At 47.7% G+C, this 22,273-nt stretch overlaps 1 protein-coding gene across 1 annotated transcript in view; it reads left to right on the top strand.

The window, feature by feature from the left end:
- The window catches only part of CRB3 (crumbs cell polarity complex component 3), a 28,111-nt gene extending 7,637 nt beyond the window's left edge, over window positions 1–20,474 (top strand). The window contains exons 2-5 of the mRNA XM_053371542.1: window positions 6,683–6,940; window positions 13,578–13,639; window positions 14,682–14,822; window positions 20,120–20,474. Of these exons, the coding sequence (XP_053227517.1) occupies window positions 6,865–6,940; window positions 13,578–13,639; window positions 14,682–14,822; window positions 20,120–20,203 (363 nt within the window). The 5' untranslated portion in view covers window positions 6,683–6,864 and the 3' untranslated portion in view covers window positions 20,204–20,474. The remainder of the gene's footprint in view (window positions 1–6,682; window positions 6,941–13,577; window positions 13,640–14,681; window positions 14,823–20,119) is intronic.
- The last annotated feature ends 1,799 nt before the right edge of the window (window positions 20,475–22,273 follow it).

Genomic DNA, 22,273 nt, shown 5'->3' with positions numbered 1-22,273 from the left:
GGTGGGGTGCTTGTGTGTTTTTGCTTGTGTGTGAAAGATTACCGAAATCGCCTGAAAACGGAAGGCACCAATGAAGTACTAGAACAGGGGTCAGCAGACTTTTTCAGCAGGGGGCCGGTCCACTCTCCCTCAGACCAGGTGGTGGGCCGGACTATATTTTGAAAAAAAATAATGAATGAATTCCTATGCCCCACAAATAACCCAGAGATGCATTTTAAATAAAAGCACATTCTACTCATGTAAAAACACACCAGGCAGGCCCCAGAAATAACCCACAGGTGCATTTTAAATAAAAGGACACATTCTACTCAGGTAAAAACACGCTGATTCCTGGACCGTCCGCGGGCCGGATTTAGAAGGTGATTGGGCCAGATCTGACCACGGGCCTTAGTTTGCCTACCCATCTACTAGAACTTCACAGAGCTCATTGAGGTCCAAGGTCCTTGGAGTGTTGTTTATATCGTGGCTTCAAGGTGCTGGGTGCTTTGCAAAGAACAAGACTGCAGGTCCCTGGTGTGAGGAGCTTGCAGACTAAGACTTGACACACAGGAAGTGGAAGCAAAAATAAATATGTGGATTTCCCCCCAGTTATAGATGGTTGCAGACTTAGATGTAGTTGGCTGTGGCAGAAAGTCATGCTTCTCAGCAAACAACAATGTCTAGAATGTACATAAGGCCTGAGGACTGTTAACATGTGGGGGCCTGCTAACATTGGGGAGGTGGCTATGGCATAAGACAGCCTCCACCCTAACGTGATGCCCTTCAGATATTTTGGACTACAGTTTCAGTTGGCCTCAGCCTGCATGATGTGGGTTGTAGTTCACCCAGCAGAAAGGAGTTGCTGTGGGCTTCCCTTTCCTGGGTGTAGAGGCTTACAGATGTCTTCCATCTGAATCAAAGCACTTCTTCAGCCTGAGAAAGTGGCAACTATTTTGCGTTTGGATTAAGTCGTGGAGAGGGATGGTGTGGGGTGAGGACTTCATACAGTGGGGGCATACTAAGGGTGAGTACAGATACAAGTTGTTTGAGCAGTTGAGAGCAGCTGTGGGTGAAAATGTAGTTGTGCTGTTTTGTAGCAGAGGCTGGCAGTGAAAGAGTGCCGACCGATGAGCATTGTAATGTCAAAAATTGACCTCCCCCTCCCCTGCTCAGAACAATTTTTCTGCTCCTCTAAAATGGATCTTCATTTCTGAAATGGCAAACAAATGTTTCAATCGGGGTGTTGCTAGACTCCTGACTCACATCTGTCCCAGCCAGCAGAGCCAGTGGTCAGGGCTGATGTTGCGGCAACATCTGGAGGGCCACAGATTCCTCATCTCTGCTTTAAAAGAATAAGCAATGAATGTTGTTACTGCCCCCTCAATCCTTCCAGAGCTGTGCTCCAGGAGTCTTGGCCCTCAACCAGGGTCTGTGCCCTGAAGGCAACCCTGTATCGGGAAATTTTTAATGTCTAATGTTTTACAATTTTTTATGTGCTGTAAGCCGCCCAGAGTGGCTGGGGAAACCCAGCCAGATGGGCGGGACATACCCATTTACCTAGTAACCTTCAAAATTCCCAGTCTCTTTTCACAGCGGTGCGAGGGGGGAGGACAGTTCTCTTGCATTGCCAATGACCCTCAATGGCCCTGTGTTGTTTCTTAATAGCTTTAGCTTGGCCAGGTAATTTGCACACGCTAGCTCAGGAATTCCTGCAGCTTGCATTTCTCCCTTCGTATCCCAAATAATTAAAATCCTACCATTTATTAATTTCTAGGGTTAGGGGGTCCCCTCCCCAAACTTATAACAATATATACACATTTGTTGTTGTTTAGTCGTTTAGTCGTGTCCGACTCTTCCTGACCCCATGGACCAGAGCACTCCAGGCACTCCTGTCTTCCACTGCCTCCCGCAGTTTGGTCAAACTCATGCTGGTAGCTTCAAGAACACTGTCCAACCATCTCGTCCTCTGTCGTCCCCTTCTCCTTGTGCCCTCCATCTTTCCCAACATCAGGGTGTTTTCCAGGGAGTCTTCTCTTCTCATGAGGTGGCCAAAGTATTGGAGCCTCAGCTTCATGATCTGTCCTTCCAGTGAGCACTCAGGGCTGATTTCCTTCAGAATGGAGAGGTTTGATCTTCTTGCAGTCCAGCCAGAATACTGGTAGAGCAGGTGACTGAGATCAGTGTTCAAATCACTGATAACTTTATAGCATGTCACAGGTATGTTTGTATGTTTTCTTATTTCTGAAATTGTATCGCTACCCCTTCAATGTTGCTGGCACTCCCAGGGTGTCCTACAGAAATAACAACAATAATGGTGCAATAATATTATAATATAACCAGAAAATAGTACAGCGTGAAACTCTAGTCAAAGAGGGGGCTATATGGTACCTTGGAAGAGCTTGGGTACAATACTTCTAAAAAGTTAGGTGGTTGGGAACAGTGGGGTGGAGAGGCAGTGAGTCCTGCTTAAAGGTTGTTCAACAAGACTCCCCACTTCACTTTGGGCTGCTTGCCAAAAGTGGGGGAAGTTGAGCCAGGAAGAGAGATCCTGCCCAGGTGTGATTTAAATAAATAAATAAATATGCTCTTAGCTTGCCTTCCTTCCTTCCTAGTTCCTGGTTGATGTTGCAATGCCAAGCTCTGTTCCTCTGCCATGTTTTCTTCCCTCCCTCTGGTTTCCTCCATGTCTGGAAGTGTGATGTTGCTTACAGGGACTGATGTCATCATGTGAAATAACTCTGTCACTCGGTGACTCTTGCCTAGCCCCAGCTTATGAATGCAAGCTGGCTATTTTTAGACCTCTTTCCCACCCAACCCTGAAGGTTTGAGCATTAAATTACAGTATAACCCTATAATGATGATGTTGATGATAGGGCCTGTGTCACTTTATGTTTCCCCACAACCTCCTTGAGGTGAGGTTTAGGCTGAGAATGTGTCTTGCCAGAGGCAAGACTCAACTCTTCCAAATCCAGGAAAATCCATTGTTACCCCTCTAGGCAGTGCCATTTAAATGCTAATCTGTTGCCTTTATGTGCATTTATATCACATTGCCTCGGAGTGTTCCAAGCTTAATCTGGGTCAGTTTTGCAACTCTTTGTTATGTAGGCCTGTGTTATGTACCCTCAGTGCAGGGACAGATCAATCAGTGGCTTGCCTAAAGCCCAACCAAAGAGTTCCTGCCTGAACTGATCCAAACTGGGGTTTTCTGGTTCATAGCTCAGCTACTGAACCACCATGCTGTGCTAGTGGAAGTTAAGTCATAGGTTTCAGTGGGACTTTTTTCGAAGTAAACGTGAAAAGATTGCAACCCTTTGTCAGCTTGGCTCCACTGCCTGCCATTTCACACATTTCCCAGCAACAACTCTTGAGGTTTCTCCCACTTTGCGCCCCAACACTGTGTGTCTTCTGAAAAATGAGTTACGGCCAATCCTGGGTCTCCAACAAGTATACCTAAATGAGGCACACATTTTTGAACACCTGCTCATTGCCCATGGGTTATCTTGATAGTGTAATGTGTGCAGAGGCCTTGGTAATCGCATGGATGATGAAGTCTTGCACAGGGTTGCTTTGGGTGGACTTTGGTGACAACAGAATATCTTTCTTCTTCTTCTTCTTTGGCGATCACTCGTAGTCAAGTAAGATTGTCTTCCATGAACACTATCTTAACAGTGAGTCCGTAAGTGAAGGCCAATTCTGGATCCACACATCCTTCCACAGTGGGAACATAGGTTTCCGGACAGGAGTTGATCACTGTGAGGGTTTGCCAAATATGCCTTCCTCTTAGCACGTTTCTCCCTTTCATCCTGAGTTTGAGCATCTTCGAAGTCCGTGACACCTTTGGTAAAGGCTGTTCTCCAATTGACACGATCATAGGCCAGTGTTTCCCATTTGTCACTGTTTATACTACATTTTTGTAGATTTGCCTTGAGAAAGAGAGATATAAAACTTTATTCGCATTAGCCAATGGCCATAGCAACAGTAAAACATTACAGTATATGCATATAAAAACACAGTATATGATATAAAAGCACAAATTAAAGTCCTGAATCAGCAGTCAGTTAGTGGCCCTTATTCTGATTGCCCCTGCTATGAACCTAGCAACCTTTGCTGTTATCTGCTCATTTTGATCTGATAGAAGAAAGGACATTGTGGCAGTGGTTGAGTGCCCTGGGATGGTTAGTACGAGTGGGGTGATGATCTCGTTCCTCAGGTCTTTGTAGGGAGTACAGGACAAGAGGATGTGTGCCACTGTTTTGGTGCTACCATCTGCACAGGGGCAAAGACGTTGCCTTGAGAGAGTCTTTACTTTTACTTTTACTTGAACAACAACAGAATGTAACAAATGGCCCACAAATATATGGTAACTGGTGACTGGGGAGAGGCAAGCAGTTGCAGAAGGAATCTAATATTGATAAATAATTTATTGCATGCTACTTTTACTTGACTGCATTTAGTAGGAAAAACACTCAGGCTGATGCATCTCTTCTTCCCTTCATGGATGAGGTGGGCCTGATGTGTAAATTCACATACTTCAGAAGACAGGCACCGCTTGCTCTGTCCCTCTCTCCCCTCTAGCTTGTGGTGGTTTGGCCAGAACTTTGACATAACGACACTAAAATGATAACCTAAATTCTTATTTGTTAGCATTTGTTTAGATTTTACATGAGTTTCTGGCATAGGAATGAATGAATAAATAATAAGTATCTTATAAGTAGTAAGGTAAAGGACCCCTGGACGTTTAAGTCCAGTCAAAGGTAACTATGGGGTTGCGGCGCTCATCTCGCTTCCAGGCTGAGGGAGCCGGCGTTTGTCCACAGACAGCTTTCCGGGTCATATGGCCAGCAGGACTAAACGGCTTCTGGCTCAACGGGACATTGTGACGGAATCCAGAACGCACAGAAACACGGTTTACCTTCCCGCCACAGCGGTACCTATTTATCTACTTGCACTGGAGTGCTTTTGAACTGCTAGGTCGTGCCGACTTGAACTGCTGACCTTCCGATCAGCCGACCCAAGAGGCTCAGTGGTTTAGACCACAGTGCCACCCGCATCCCCATCTTACTATTAATGGAAGCCATGGACCCTCCAGATGTTGTTGTACTAGAACTCCCATCATCCCTGACTATTATTGCCCTTGCTGGCTGGGGCTGACGGGAGTTTGAGTACAACAGCCTCTGGTAGGGCACAGATTCTCCATCCCTATAACAAAGCACGGCAAAAGAAGGCAGAGGGCCTTCTCGGTAGTGGCACCCGCCCTGTGGAACGCCCTCCCACCAGATGTCAAAGAGAAAAATAACTACCAAACTTTTAGAAGACATCTAAAGGCAGCCCTGTTTAGGGAAGCTTTTAATGTTTAATAGGTTACTGTATTTTAGTGTTTGTTGGAAGCTGCCCAGAGTGGCTGGGGAAACCCAGCCAGATGGGCGGGGTATAAATAATAAATTATTATTATTATTATTATTATTATTATTATTATTATTATTATATGCAAGAAATGCTACAGATTGTTATTATAGAACAGCAGCAAATTTAATACGCACTATTCATTACCATAGTAAGAAAAACACACAGTCCCTATTTTTAATAGGTGTCGCTGCAGGGTGTGGTGCTGGCCCCTAGGAAAGAAAAAAAAGGCAGAACAGGAAAAAGGGCATTATGATCCTGATAATTGGTGAGCTGCTTGGACTTGCTCTTTCGCAGATCCACTTAGGGAGTGTTGCTAGGATAGACCTTGCAAGCTCACTTGAGGCCTGTCTTAAACTGACATGCCATCCCTGAGTACATTGGACAGGAAGGAGCTGCTAGTTCTGGCTCCCTGATGAGTGGACCTGCACACACGCACACATACACATTTGCAAGTTTACATTACATTTTTAAGTAGAGGCAACTCCCTGTTTGCACGGTGGTTGTATTCCAGGTCATTGCGCCCTTGCGTGAACTTGTGTATACTAGGAACACCAATGGAAAAAGCCTGCAAACACCGCATGTCACTTCCGCCCCTTTTGTGATGTTTTTGGGTCGCTTCCGGGTTCGGCACAATGCACGCGTGTGCGGTCTCATACATATCGGACACACCGTTTTGAGTGTCACACTTCTGTTTTGAGTGTTACGCTGAGGTCTGTCTGTTTCTGCTACTTATTTTGCATTTTTGTTTTTGCGGCTTTTTTGTTTTGTTTTTGTGACTGTCTGGAACCCAGTTCAGTTCCCGATTGATTGATTGTGTGACTGCAGTACATTGTTTATTGCTTTCATTTTATGGATCAATGGTCTCGTTAGATAGTAAAATTCATGTTAAATAGCTGTTTTAGGGGTTGTTTTTAAAAGTCTGGAACGGATTAATCCATTTTGCATTACTTTCTATGGGAAAGTGCACCTTGGTTTTGGAACGCTTTGGTTTTGGAACAGACTTCCGGAAGGGATTAAGTTTGAGAACCAAGGTACCACTGTACTGCTTTTAAAATAAGTAGTACATATATATTGGTAGTTTTTGGAACTTTGCCTTTTCAGGAAAGTTTTCCTCAAATGTGGGGTATAAATAAAATAAAATAAAATAAATAATTTCCATGTTGTCGGGGATGTTGGGAGCTGGAGGCCAGCAAAGTCTGGGTGTGTTCTGGTTTTTCCATCCCTGCAAATGCAGGTAGCAGAAGTAGCCGTATATTTTGGAGTATCACAGATTTCCTTTCTCTCTCCCTCTCTTTAGAAATTCCAGGCCTTTCACTCCACCATCGGATATTGCAGGACTTTAAACCGGCTGAAGTGTTTTGGAGGCAGCTGCTGGGCAAAGGGAGCATCTGGGCCTGTGGCTTCCCTTCCTTCCTTGGTGGAGGCAGTGGGGTAACCTCTGCCTTCCCCTTGCCCCACTCCTGGCTGGGGAGGAGGGTGATGGCTCGCTTGAAACAGCTTGGATTCCTTCTGGCAGTCTCTCTCCAGTCCTGCTTACAGCCCACTTTGTGTCAAGGTGAGTGCTCCCTTCGCTGTTGCAAACAGAGGAAAAGTGATCAGTATGGTGTGTCTGTGTGCACACTGGCCTATATCTCTGGCCCTTAGAACTCTCCCAGGACCATGTTCCCTCCACAACCACAACTTCTTCCCCAAGCCTCATTTAGGTAAAGGTAAAGGGACCCCTGACCAATAGGTCCAGTCATGACAGACTCTGGGGTTGCGGAGCTCATCTCGCTTTATTGGCCGAGGGAGCCAGCATACAGCTTCCAGGTCATGTGGCCAGCATGACTAAGCCGCTTCTGGTGAACCAGAGCAGCGCACGGAAATGCCGTTTACCTTCCCGCTGGAGCGGTACCTAATTATCTACTTGCACTGGCATGCTTTCGAACTGCTAGGTTGGCAGGAGCTGGGACCGAACGACGGGAGGTCACCCCGTCGTGGGGATTCGAACCGCCGACCATCTGATCAGCAAGTCCTAGGCTCTGTGGTTTAACCCACAGCGCCACCTGCGTCCCTAAGCTTCATTTACCTTGCTTCAAATCTTCCTCGAATGTTTTTTGTCTGGCTGCAATCAGTGGCGGGTCGAACTGCCTGGTGGCTCATGCGCGACATCTGTACGGGGTGCGCATGTGTGGCATCCCATATGAGGTGCACACATGCGGCAGCCCATTGCTCACGTGGCGACCGCATGGGTTTCTGCGCATGCGCACTCTGTACAGCATGCTGCACATGCGCACTCCATACGGGCTGTCACTCGCACAGCATCCGTACGGGCTGTTGCTCGTGCATGCCGTCCATACAGCGCATGTGCGGCATCCCGTACTGATTGCACTTGCGCGGCAGCCCATACAGTCGCTGTGCGAGAGGCACCCATACTGACTGCGCACACCCTCGGCCTCTCTACAGCTGGGGAGAGGCCCTAGGCCTGCAAAAGGGTTTCCCACTGCTGCACTAAGTGCTTAGAGAGCATTCAGTGACCAACAGGCAGAAAGCTTTCTCTAAAATCAATTGTTTGCATCAATTAAGTGTTTTAAATTTGTTGTTAGCTGCCCTGAGCCCGGTTTTCTGAACTGGGAAAAAATTATTATTATTAAAATCGCCTTCCCCAACCCCAGTATCAACAAATCTCCCCCTTTGGCATTAGCATGGATCTCAGTGTAACAGAACCGCCCCCTGGAAACCTGCCATGAGTCAACCGTGCAAAGAAGCCATAAAAGTTACTGGCATGCCTTAAAAAAGAAAAGAACCTGCTAAGCGGCTAGAAGCCTGTGTTTTCGAGCTGGCCAGAGGGGAAGCCCCTCTGCATGGAAACGCAGGGTTGGATTCAACAAATGAGTCCCACCAGCAAGGACTTCTGCTTGTGCAATGGTTCTCCCCCCCGCTCTCCTACCCTTGCACCCACTGTACCCCCCTAAAATGGACTCTGTGGAAATTGGGAGAACACCCAGAACAGCACATGGGGAGGGGATTGTTCTGTCTGGCAAGCCAAATTGCTTGGCGTGATGGAATGGTAATGTTAGCGGGGTGCTGAATTCCTCAAGCTAATAAAGAAACATGTTTTGAACCAAACAAGCTGGTTGGATCAGGGTCCCCTTTACCATTCTGCTTGGCTTCTGTGCTAGCTGTGGGTGGAGGAGGAATGGAGAGAGCTGTCACTTCTCTGTGAACCCACCCACTCACCTGCACGGAATTCCTGGTCGATTTGTTAAATGCAAGCCTGCTATAGGTTAACCTTTTTGGGGGCAGCTGGGGGATGGGGAAAGCCATTCATACCTAGGAACCTTAAAGGTGCGGTGGGGCGGGCCGCCCTGGGTGTCACCACTGAGGGGGGTGACAAAATGCCGGGCGGCACTCACTACAGCGCCTGCAGCGTGCCCGAGCCACACGTCTCTCCTGGGAGAGACTCAGTGGCTTGGGCACGCGCAGGCTCCACTCTGCCCAAATGGTCCACCACTGCCTCCCCCCTATCTGTAGGGTGGCTGAGTGGGAGGAGGCAGGAGCGTCCTGCCCCGGGTGTCCTGGCCCCGCCCCTGGGCGCAGGGCACACGCGCCTCCCCAGGCACCTGATTGGCTTGCTCTGTCGCTGTGTCAGCCTTCAGATACTATTCAATATAAAACACCACTAGATGCTATATCTTGCCAAACAGTGTTGCATGTCGGCAATAGAAAACAATTATACCTCCTGTTGCAGACGCTTCAGGTTACAGACTCCACTAACCCAGAAATAGTACCTCGGGTTGAGAACTTTGCTTCAGGATGAGAACAGAAATCGCGTGGTGGCAGCGGGAGGCCCCATTAGCTAAAGTGGTGCTTCAGGTTAAGAACAGTTTCAGGTTAAAAACGGACCTCCGGAACAAATTAAGTTCTTAACCTGAGGTACCACTGTGCAGTGGTACCTCTGCTTGAGAACGGGATCCGTTCCGGAAGCCCGTTCGCAATATGAAAAGCCCGCAACCTGAAGCGCCATATCTGTGCAGGTGCGCAGTGCGATTTAGCGCTTCTGCACATGCGCGAGCGGCAAAACCCAGAAGTAACCCTTTCCGGTACTGAAAAAACGTAACATGAAGCAAACATAACATGAGGTATGACCGTACTCTTGGATCGCAACTACTAAATGTTGAGATTCTATCAAAATAGCAAGGATTGTCAAAAAATGGTTATCAGTACAAATACAGATGTAGAGTGTCTGAAGAATATTTAACTTTAAAATTTTCAAAAAGGGGGGGGGGAGCAAATTCCTTCAAGCAAATTCATTTTGGGGGTCAAAGTCACGCACGCTTCTTGCTAGGATTCAGTTTAAGGGTGGATAGGTCTTTGGATCATTCTTGATCCTGAAATAGTTTCAAGGAAAGAGGCCAGGTCATCCCAGAAAGCAGAACGGAGCTCCTTTTTCTAGGAATGTGTCAGAGCCACTCTGGACTTCCTTGAAGTGTTTTTGTAGGCTTCACCTGTCAACTGCAAAGCACTTTCAGGGCGTGCCTCTGGCTCCCTTGGCCCAAGGAGTGAGCTCTGTCTGACTCACTCGTGCCCTCCCCAGCACGGTGGGTGTGGATTCTCTGAGAGAAGGCACAAACCAGGTTGCTCCACCATGCAGTGCCCAGCCTGAAATGGAAACTGAATGCCTAAGAGAAAGAATTGTCTCAGCAAGAACCACACCTGTCCCAGGAGAGATTGAAAGCCATGGGCTTAGCTCTGTAAGTGAAGGCTTCCGGAGGAGGTGCAGGTCTAGTAATTAAGGCCTCATGTGCCCAAGGGAGGTCCTTTCTGAAATGCACCTGTCTCCGCATCACGTGTCATTGATGAAGAATCCCCATGAAGAGTGCAGAGCCTGAGGACTAGTTTGGCTGTCATTAAACAAAAGTACTGTTTTGGGCAGGGGACAGGGGTGGACAGGTTTGGGAGACTCCCTGTTCCTGAATGGAGTAACTGTGCCCCTGAAGGACCAGGTTCTCAGCCTGGGAGTCAGTTTGGACTCACAGCTGTCCATAGAGGTGCAGGTCAATTCTGTGTCCAGGGCAGCTGTCTACCAGCTCCATCTGGTACACTGGCTGAGACCCTACCTGTTTACCACAGCATCTTAACAAAGTGGTTCATGCTCTGGTTATCTCCCTCTTGGACTACTGAAATGGGCTCTATGTGGGACTACCTTTGAAGGTGACTCTGAAACTACAACTAATCCGGAATGTGGCTGGCAGACTGGTGACTGGGAGTGGCTGCTGGGACCGTATAACACTGGTCCTAAAAGATATCTACATTGGCTCCCAGTATGTTTCTGAGCACAATTCAAAGTGTTTGTGCTGTCTTTTAAAGCCCTAAACGGCCTCAGCCCAGTATACCTGAAGGAGCGTCTCTACCCCCATCATTCAGCCCAGACACTGAGGTCCAGCTCCGAGGGCCTTCTGGCGGTTCCCTCACTGTGAGAAGTGAGGTTACAAGGAACCAGCCAAGAGGGCCTTCTTGGTGGTGAATGTTGACATCCTCCAGTTCTAACAGTCTTGGGGGCCACAATGCCAGATCTGAAACCACGTTTGATAGCTCGGGTAGAGAATCAGTTGGGCATTAACAGTGACTGCCTATCACACTAGCCAGCCCCCAAACACACCCTGGAGGTATACACTTGGTACTCGGAGGGCATTACTGGGGAAGGCCGACCCCACACTGCTGCCCCACCTAGGCCTTAGTTATAGATGCCCCATAGGCTTCTTCATCCTTGATTAAATTGTGGGTGAGGAACATCTTATTATGGGCTAACCTGGCATTTTCAAGGCAGCACCCAGAGACCCAGGTCAAGCTGGCATAAAGGTAAAGGTAAAGGGACCCCTGACCATTAGGTCCAGTCGTGGCCGACTCTGGGGTTGCGGTGCTCATCTCGCTTTATTGGCCGAGGGAGCCAGCATACAGCTTCCAGGTCATGTGGCCAGCATGACTAAGCACTTTGACGTGCTTTCGAACTGCTAGGTTGGCAGGAGCAGGGACCGAGCAACGGGAGCTCACCCCGTTGTGGGGATTCAAACCACCGACCTTCTGATTGGCAAGTCCTAGGCTCTGTGGTTTAACCCACAGCACCACCCACGTCCCCAAGCTGGCATAGTCACCACCAAATCTTGAGATGGAAAAAGGGCCAGAACGTGACGCAGGCTGTATTTGCCTGTTCCGCAGTCCAGACTCCAAAGGTCTGAAATGAGCTCTCCTCAACTGGTTCACCCTTGATCCAGTGTCAAATCTCTGCTTGTCCATGACCACCGGAATTGGGCTTTCTGATGCTTCCTTCAAGCAGGCCAAGGTTTGCTCTTCCAGGCGCATGATAGACTTAATACCGTATTTTTTGCAGCATAACACTCACTTTTTTCCTCCTAAAAAGTAAGGGGAAATGTCTGTGCGTGTTATGGAGGAAATGCCTACGGGTGGCATGCCTACGGATTTTCCTCCTCTAAAAACTACGTGCGTGTTATGGTCAGGTGCGTGTTATAGAGCGAAAAATACGGTAAATAACTCCTGGCTGCCTCAGCAAAAGCAATACCCCTACCCACTAACCAGCAGGTAAGAAATAGAACTCAAACCCTGACACCCCCCCCACAGGCGTGGAGGAAGGGGTGTGTGGTGGGTGAGTCCACCCTGAATGTCACCACAGGGGAGCGGGGACAAAATGCCGGGCGGCACTCACCGTGGGGCCTGCAGCACCCCTGAGCCATGCATCTCTCCTGGGAGAGACGCGGTGGCTTGGGTGCGCACAGGCTCCATGCTGCCCAAACGGTCCGTCTGCTGCCTTCCCCCCAGCTGTAGGGCGGCTGAGTGGGAGGAGGCAAGCAGACTCCAGAGGCCCCATGGTGCGTCCCGCCAGGCACCCAAGCAGCTTCTCCCACCGCTGACCCCCCATTCCCTAGAGACCGTAGCGTGTGAGATGCTGTTTGTTTCTCCATGTGTGCATATCACTGATACATGCTCTGGCAACAGCTTTCTGCAGTGTTTGTTTGCAGTGCACATGCAGTGGAATAAATGTGTGAATGTGCCTCATGGGTACATGGTGTTCAGTTGGGTGCACTGTTAACCTCTGCTGTGCAGAAGCCAAAACTGTAATGTGTGGAAACTTTTCAATCCTGTTTTAAATTTGTTATTATGTATACTTTTACATACATACAAGGGACGTGGGTGGCGCTGTGGGTTAAACCACAGAGCCCAGGGCTTGCCGATCAGAAGGTCGGCGGTTCGAATCCCCATGACGGGGTGAGCTCCTGTTTCTCGGTCCCTGCTCCTGCCAACCTAGCAGTTCAAAAGCACCTTAAAGTGCAAGTAGATAAATAGGTACCGCTCCGGTGGGAAGGTAAACGGCGTTTCCGTGTGCTGCTCTGGTTCACCAGAAGCGGCTTAGTCATGCTGGCCACATGACCCGGAAGCTGCACGCCGGCTCCCTCGGCCAACAAAGCGAGATGAGCGCCGCAACCCCAGAGTCGGCCACGACTGGACCTAATGGTCAGGAGTCCCTTTACCTTTACCTTTATGCTTTTACAGTTCGGAGTCAGTATGAAACATTTTATGTCGTAAGTAACAAATCAATGCAAGGAACAACAATCCCCCCCCCCCACTTATCTCTCCTCTCTGCATGTCAGATTCACATGCTCTTGGTTAAAAGGTGTATCTTCAGTGCATTCTTTGTTCTTTGTCGTCTAATCTTGAACCCCTAAAAAAGAGACATTGCACATTCTTTTGTAATTCATGAAAATCTTTTAATAAAATTATTTATTTAAAAAAAGTGTGTCTGTGTGTGCAGACCTCATGAATTGGGCCATTCTGCAATATGGCTCTCCATGGGGAGAGTGCCCTATGTTGCATGTTGCTTCTTGGCTGTGGTCTAATGAAACAGGGAGGAGTGTAAAATGATTCGTTGCCTGGCAAAAGACCTGAGTCAGGTGAAATCTTGTCCCTCAGGCCTTTTGGGGGGCTGGACTATATTGGGGACATTCCTATGCCCCACAATAACTCAGAGATGCATTTTAAATAAAAGGACACATTCTACTCATGTAAAAGCACGCTGATTCCCAGACTGTCCGCAGGCCGGATTTAGAAGGCGATTGGGCCGAATCCGGCCCCTGGGCCTTAGTTTGCCTACCCATGTTCTTCTCTAATGCCTACTGTTTGTCTCTTTCCAAAACAAGGCACTAACAGCACTCCAGTGGAAACCACATCCTTTCCTCCCTCTCCTTCATATGGCCTTTCGGTATGTATGTCTGTCTCTCTTGGGCAGGGTCTGTGTGTGTCAGTATTTTTTGGGGGGGTGATCTTGAAGTGAGCATCTAATGCTGCCTAAAGGGGGGGCATCATTGTCTGGGCAAGGCAGGTGCAGACTGATCATAGCTTAGCTCGATCTGCCTTTCCTTACCTCAGGCAAGGGCACCTTGGGTCTTTTGAAGCTATTGCCTACAGTGGCAAATTTGATAGATATTTACATGCTCGAGGCAGCTGTTATCACCACTACCCAAAAATGACTGCGGCCAATTGAGACAACATGGTAAAAAATTCAAGGGGAAAAAATGGAAGAGGGCTGGATTTGGCCCCCTCCCTCTGCTGTGGTAAGTTGATGATGGTATGTTATGGTAGCAGCAATGTTGACGACAAAGGACTGGGTTTGGGCAGCACCTCTGGGCTTAAAACCTGGCTTACAGTTCAGGTTTGCATCTGACACATGACCCTCCTGGTGCTGGGCTGCCCATCAGTTTGCTCATAACAATTGGTGCAGCCACACCAGCAAGCCAAGCCGTTGATCGGAGCAGCCATATTTTCAAGATATGCCCATGAATCTACACTGCGCATTTTGATTTGTGCAGTGCAGGTGTGCAAGTCTAAGGAGCATGCAGGGGAGACCAGGTTTCCCCCCCTACGGCATGTTAGTATAATAATAATAATAATTTATTATTTATACCCCGCCCATCTGGCTGGGTTTCCCCAGCCACTCTGGGCGGCTTCCAACAAACACTAAAATACAACAATCTATTAAACATTAAAAGCTTCCCTAAACAGGGCGGCCTTCAGATGTCTTCTAAAAGTTTGGTAGTTGTTTTTCTCTTTGACATCTGGTGGGAGGGCGTTCCACAGGGCGGGTGCCACTACCAAGAAGGCCCTCTGCCTGGTTCCCTGTAACTTGGCTTCTTGCAGCGAGGGAACCGCCAGAAGGCCCTCAGCGCCAGACCTCAGTGTTAGGCCCTGCCTTGCTTTCCTCCGCTGTAACGATGTTCCTCCCCCTTTTTCTTTCCCCGTGGCAGAAGTCGGAGCTGGCGGCAGCCATCGCTGTGCCGTGTGTTTTTGGGGGCCTCCTGCTGATCGGCCTCCTGGTTTTTATGGGACTCAAAATCCGGGAGAAGCGGCAGACAGAGGGCACTTACCGGCCCAGCAGCGAAGAGCAGGTGGGTGCCCGCGTCGAAACTAACACCAACCTCAAGCTTCCCCCGGAAGAGCGACTCATCTGAGATGAGGGAAAGGGCTTTTGGGTCTCAGCTTGGATGGAGCCGCTCAACACACTGGACTCCAAAAAACCAAAAAACACTAACATTTAAAAGGGTGCTTCTGCTGCTGCCAGGCTTGAGGTTTCCCAGCAAGTCTCTTAAAGCTTTCCCTGCGGGCTGGATGTGAACTGCTGCACACAGGAGACACATGTTTTAGAATGGGCTTTGAGGAGCGGCTGGATCTCATGCATGCACACTGCTGGGAATGGCTAGAGGCAGACAGTTCAAGGCAAGATTGGATCCTGCCTCTCTGGGCACACAGAAGAGAGAGGGCTGCCCCCCTCAGCCCATGCAATGCCAACTGCCCAGTGCTAGATCTCCCTTCTCTATGCTGCTCCAAAGAACGAACTCTTCTGACTCTAATTGGGAGCGCGTGGAATTGCCACTCGAGCTGACACTGGAGTTGTTGCTTTTGTGTGAACTGGACAAGAGCAGAGGGTGGCTGGGGAGGCTGCTCTTGGCTTTAAGGGTCCTGCCGCATGAGATCTTGTTTTTAAAGAAAATGTATTGCGCTGTGCCTTTCAGTATGCCACTATTTAATAAAAACGAATCTCCCTTCTCTGGCAAGAGAAAAGTCAACACAACCTAGAGTGTTATTACCCTGTTGCCTTACGGTTGGCCAGTTTGAGTCGGCAGGTGACTCTTAAATGTTTCATAATAGGGAAGGGGAGAGCTGTGGCGCTCCTAGGGGCTCTTGGGCTACAGTTTTTCTATACTGGCCGGGGCTGATGGGAGCTGGAGTCCAGCAGCAGGGCCACAGATTCCCCCAGCCCTGTTTTAAATGAACTAAAGGAGGACCGTACCAAACAGAAACCCAGCAAATGAACAGAGGCAGGCCCCCAAAAGGGTCTCAACAAGATACAGTGGTACCTCGGGTTACAGATGCTTCAGGTTACAGACTCCGCTAACCCAGAAATAGTACCTCGGGTTAAGATGAAAACAGAAATCGTGCTCCGGTGGCGCGGTGGCAGCAGGAGATCCCTTTAGCTAAAGTGGTGCTTCAGGTGAAGAACAGTTTCAGGTTAAGAACAGACCTCCAGAACGAATTAAGTTCTTAACCCGAGGTACCACTGTATTGTTAACCCGATTCCAAAACTTCACTTTAGGCATTTCAAGTCTGCTTTAGCATGTTCAAAAGCACCTTATGCACATTATTTCAAGTCTTTCCAACAACGCTGTAAGGAGTAGGTCAGCATTATTATTCCCGTATTACAGACTGGGAGGGAACATCCAGGCCAGCCCAAGTCGTCCTCATGAACGCATGATTTGAACTGAGGCCTTCCTGATTCTCATTCAGTCTCCTAGCTTTTGCTCCACATCAGCTTCCATCAATGGCAATTGCCGTTGCAGGTCTTCCAACCCTTGTTCCACTTTGGATATCCTATCTAACCTCTGCCTAAGGACTGCAACAGACACAATGCAGGAGGTTCAAAACCAAATAAAGTGGGTTTATGTGGGTGGGAAATGTCAGAAGGTCCCATTGGAAACCTTTGCTTCGCATTTGTATTAACCCAGGCATAGGCAAACTCGGCCCTCCAGATGTTTTGGGACTACAACTCCCATCATCCCTGACCACTGGTCCTGTTAGCTAGGGATGATGGGAGTTGTAGTCCCAAAACATCTGGAGGGCCGAGTTTGCCTATGCCTGTATTAACCCCAAGGCCCTTTTAAGGAGGGGGTGGATGTGGAAGAGTTCCATGTTCATTTTACCCTTATATCCCACTTTCCTTCCAAGGAGCTCAATGTGGCAAGTAGAGTTTTCCCTTCCCTATTTTGTTGTCACACCTCTGAGTTAGGCTAGGCTCAGGTACTGACTGCACAAATTGATAAACCTTGGCTTAAAAAGCTACACTCTGCATGAACTGCAGGTTGATTCACAAAGCTGGTCACTCCCACTTTGCGCAAATGGTAAGACTAGGATGGGGTTTTAGCATTACATCCAGACTTGGGATCCTGGTTCGTTTCTCCCTAATCAGCTAGCTTGGCGTAGGGTTGCCGTATCTCCAGAATTTCCCGAAAATAGCCGGCAATTGGCCGTCGGAAACAGTGTCTGGGCGGAAATCAGTGAAATGTCTGGGAAAATCTGGACGTATGGCAACTGATGTCGGCAGTGTCATTTTGGGCAATTTCCCTTGAAATTAGCTCAACAACTTTGCCACCCCCCAAAAAGAAAGCTCAACAACTTTGCCCCTCCCCCAAATGAAAGCTCAACAACTTTTCTGTCTGGATTTTCACTTTTTCAAATATGGCAACCCTAGCTGGTCTTAAATCAAGGTTTGTTGGTTTGCTAGGGAGAAACCAACCCTGAGCCTGCATTCAGATGTAACACAAATTGACTTGTCCCCTATCATAACTTATTTATCTGCTCCTGTGAAGGGAAGGGTGACGTGTGAGTGATTGGGCTGTGTGCATGTTATGAAGCCGAGGTTCATAGGTCCAGATGTGGCCAGTAATTGCCTGGCAAGATGTGCAGACAGGCTGCCACGCGGTTACTGTTAAAATCTCTTTGTACGGTGGCTATCTCCACGGGGCAAATTGGATGCTGTGCCTTGCCCTACAGTACAAGATATCTGGTCTGTCTCAAGTTGATGGTGAAGCCAGGGCACTTGAAGTGAACTCCAACCACAACATCTCTGTTGCTAATATAAAGCACAATCCATCAGTGTGCTCTCCTGCCTAAGTCCCATTCCAGCTCACGGGAGCTATACTAGAGCATAATTAGGAGCTGCCCAAAGCTCAGTTGTGGAAGGTATTTGAATTGTACAGTTCTGGCAGGTCCTTCCAGGCGGTAATTTTGATCCGCAGCCTTGTGCCTTGAGCTGGGGGGGGGGTGTATCCTAGATATTTTATGTGTCCTTTCCAGAAACCTCCTCAGGCTAGCTTTAAAAAAATGGAGTTTTGGGAGACTTAAACCTATTAGGGGGTGGTAAGAAAAGCTCCCCCTTCCCCGACTTTATAAATGATGCCCTTTCTTGTGGCTTGTTTTTGACCCTTCACATTTGTGCATCTCTCCTTTGACTTTTCTCCCATTTGCCATTAACTGGATAGAGTTCAGATTGTGTTTCTATTATATTCCTAGAAAGGAGTAATTATTATTATTTTCTCCAGAGGGCAAAGAGCTACCCTGGCATCCAAATTATTATTATTATTATTATTATTATTATTATTATTATTATTATTATTATTATACTGCCCTATACCTGGAGGTCTCAGGGTGGTTCACCTAAAAAGATCACAGTATATAAAATCAAGATAAAAACGATAACCCAATAATACCCCCCCAAAAGAGCCACATTTTAAAAGGGTATGGGATGTTGATCAGGTCAGCCAAATAACCTGACAGGACCTGGTTCAGTGGAAGAGTGACAATTCAAAAGGTGGCAAAGTCTCTTATCCCACCACAGGCACTAGGTGGCAGAACTGCATTGCACAACTGGTTTCAGCAGTTCTGTGCCACCAAAGTCCCGTCTCTTTAAGGGAGCTTTTTTTAATGGCAGCTCTGGTTTTTTTTAACTTCCTTTCTGATCCATGACTCTCTTAGTTCTCCCAAGGAAAGGTGATTGTGCTTTGCTCTGTTTCCACCTCCCTGCCTCTTGGATTTGGAAACGCACCATGTTTTACCTGGGGAAAGTGGGCTGGAGACTGCAACTTGCCTACAGACACACCGTTTCAAATTGGCAGAGCTGCACAATACATAAAAAGATAGATAAATCTCCCATTGAATCCTAGAACTGTAGAGTTGAAAGGTAACTTGGGGGTCATTTAACCCAGCCCCTTGAAATGCCAGAATAACAGGTGTTTCAGCCCTCATTGACCCTGTGTGAATGAGGGCAGACAAGCAAACCTGCTGTTGTTTTTCCTTTCAGAAGTCTCCGCTGTTTGAAACACTTGCTCCATGAACCTGCCCTCTAGTTTTGTTTTTCATTTCTTAAAGGGAGGGGCCACTCAACAGATTGTCTTGGTATAAACTAGAGTTAGCCTAAAATACCAATGGACAATTAAGGCTGGTTACAAAGACTTGTGCCATGCATTTAAAGCACCCTAAAATCCTGAGAACTGTAGCTTACCCCTCACAGAGCTACAATTCTCAGGATTCGTTTTTGAAGGGGGGAATGTACTTTAAATTTCCATGAGGAATTTTTCCTGCATGCGCTTGTGGGGCTTTTGTACAGCTTCCATTTGCCTCAGTGGGATGTGTGTAGGAAAACATCTCTGGGGGATGTTGTCCTGTGGGTCAGTTTGGCTATCTGCAGCTCTAAGGCCGTCCAAAAGCCTGCCACTTGGAAGTGTCAGCCACTGGCACAGGTCTTTGTAAATCGTGGCTGTGGCCTTGAGGAATAGGGGTTTGGCTCTCACTGTGCTTCACTCAGTTGTTATGTTTCCAACAAAATATAATTAAAAAGGCACAGCATTTATGGAACGCTGCTTGCTTTTAGTTCTGGGTTTCCTTAAGCTTCTCCCACATTATTATTTACACGATATCTTTCCAAACTTGAAACCACTGTCACAGAAAACTTGAATAGTTATTGTGGGTGTTAATGTTTATAATGCAGACCGAATGAAGCAAAAACCAATTGGGAAATGGGTTTATTGGCTTTTGTCCTCTGCTTAGTGGTTCAGTCCACTGTAATCAATGCAATATACGACAGCATCTCAATTGGCTTTTCACTATAATAATCAGGATCTCTCACACATTTTTAGATCTAAAGTCGTACCTTGGATCCTGAATGCCTTGGCACTTGTATGTTTTGGCTCCTGAATGCTGAAAACCCGGAAGTAAGTCTTCCGGTTTGCGAACGTTCTTTGGAAGTTGAATGGCTCCTGCAGCCAATCGGAAGCTGTGCCTTGGTTTTCGAATGGTTTCGGGAGTCAAACGTACTCCTGGAACGGATTAGGTTTGACAACCAAGGTACCACTGTATGCTTGATAAGGTACAAATGCATGTCATATCTAGGCATGTGCAACAGGAGGTTGCGTTGGGCTGTGTGATGTGTCCTCAGTAGCATTTTGCCATTAGACGCATCTTACCAAGCTGTTTGCAAAGACAAGGCCATGTGCACGAGTTATATTATGTCCCTGTTTTTTAGGAGGAGGGAGAAGGCAACTTAGATATGTACTCTTCTAAGTCTGAATGCTGAGATGTCTCCTTGTATGTCCTTGCACCCCTGATCCAATTGTTCTTTCACATCCTTAAACAGGTGGGATACTCAGCCAAATCAAATATGACAGTTGCTAAAACATGCAACTCTGATGCCAGACGTGAAACCACTATTGCTGTATGATTCCCTGGTGGATCTCCCGGTGGATCAGGTCCCCCTCCGCAAGCCAACAGGCTCCACTGCTTGCAGATCCATCTCCCCATAAAGCAGTAGCATTGTACAAAGCCTCAGCATGGAAAGCTTCCACCCTAGAGGAGGAATGGTTAGCACCTGTTACAGAGAAGGAAGGGTACCTCTCTCTTCCTTCTCATTGCGAAGTCAATCCGCTATTCTTTCATCACTGAAAATCTTCCCCCCTCCCTTTTCCTAGAATAAACTGATTTTTTATATTGTTGCTGGTTTCTGTTGATGCTTTGAGAAGTCAAGACATATGAGAAGCCAGTGCTGTTACCTTGTGCTCTGTGAACATATGCACTGCCCTGTCCATAAGTATTCCCCTACTCCTGCAAGTTCTTATATACAGATGACTTTATTTCCCTAATGCCTTGTGCCAGCGACAGGTACTCTACTGCATGGATGGGGAATCAGCAGCGCCAAACAGCCACCATGGATAAATGGGGATGATGGAGGTTGTAGTTCAATAAGATCGGGGGTGGGGGGATAGGGTCCCCATTCCCTTTGTAAGTTGTCTCAGAAAATTCAAAGCTTACCCTCATCTGCACAGTGTAATGTCCTTTGCTTTCATGTGCGTCGGCTGGGCACTGTGAAGTAAAAATGGCCCCAAACAAAAACTGCTGGTCCATCATTCTGCCCGGACACTGAGGTCCAGATCCGAGGGCCTTCTGGCGTTTCCCTCCCTGCGAAAAGTGAGGTTGCAGGGAACCAGGCAGAGGGCCTTCTCGGTAGTGGCGCCCACCCTGTGGAACGCCCTCCCATCAGATGTCAAGGAAATAAGCAATTATCTGACTTTTAGAAGATGTCTGAAGGCAGCCCTATTAAGGGAAGTTTTTAATGTTTGATGCTGCCCAGAGTGGCTGGGGAAACCCAGCTAGATGAGCGGCATATAAATAATAAAAAAAAATTATTATTATTATTATTATTAGCAGCAGGAGGAGGAGGGGGAGAGATTGTGGACAGATATTCCATCTGACAGTTGCTTGCTCTATTTTCCCTCTGGCATCCTTTCCTCTAGAAAGGAAGTTCCTTTTAGGTTTTTAAACAGAGGCTGGATGGCTATCTGTTGTGGATGCTTTAGCCAAGATTCCTGCATTGCAGGGGGTTGTACTAGATGACCCTTGGGTCCCTTCCAGCTCTAAGATACTATGATTCTGTAGTGTGCAAAGCGGGTTTGGAATGGCTGGAAATATAGGTATCATCTGTACCCCTTGAGAAAGGGCTGCTCTTCACTGTGTAAACATTGCACTGATAGAGGCTGTTTCTGACCGCTCCTTCCTGCTCCATTATTCATTCTCCGAGAAACAAGTTTTACCATCTGCATATGCCAGCTATAACTTGGAAGAGCCACACGTTTCCGAGTTAGTACTAAGAGGGCTGTCTGGCTTCATCTCTGCAGAATAAACTACATGAGTTTCACCAGAGTGCCCAGGCACAGGATGATGGAATGAACTGATTCAGTTCAAAAACATCAGGGGCATAAGGATGCCTTTGGTGGGTCAGACCAAAGATGCAACTATTTGTGGGACATGGGTGGCGCTGAGGTCTAAAACCACTGAGCCTCTTGGGCTTGCTGATCAGAAGGTCGGTGGTTCGAATCCCCACGACAGGGTGAGCTCCCGTTGCTCTGTCCCAGCTCCTGCCAACCTAGCAGTTTGAAAGCACACCAGTGCAAGTAGATAAATAGGTACCACTGTGGTGGGAAGGTAAACTGTGTTTCCATGCACTCTGGTTTCCATCATGGTGTCCCGTTGCACCAGAAGCGGTTTAGCCATCCTGGCCACATGACCCGGAAAGCTGTCTGTGGACAAACGCCGGCTTCTTCGGCCTGAAAGCGAGATGAGTGCTGCAACCCCATAGTTGCCTTTGACTGGACTTAACTTAATAAGTCTCTTATTCAGAGACTTTGAACCTGGAGGGTCCATTTGGCTAGCATAAATAACAGCAACCGACAGACCTGCGCTGTTCCACGCATTTATTGACTACTGGCACCTAAAAACCATTCAAATCAGTGTCCAT

The sequence above is a fragment of the Podarcis raffonei genome, chromosome 17, assembly GCF_027172205.1.
Source record: "Podarcis raffonei isolate rPodRaf1 chromosome 17, rPodRaf1.pri, whole genome shotgun sequence".
Classification (NCBI taxonomy): Eukaryota; Metazoa; Chordata; class Lepidosauria; order Squamata; family Lacertidae; genus Podarcis; species Podarcis raffonei.
The sequence above is the reverse complement of the archived record's forward strand: the minus strand, read 5'-3'. Positions and strand labels throughout refer to the sequence as shown.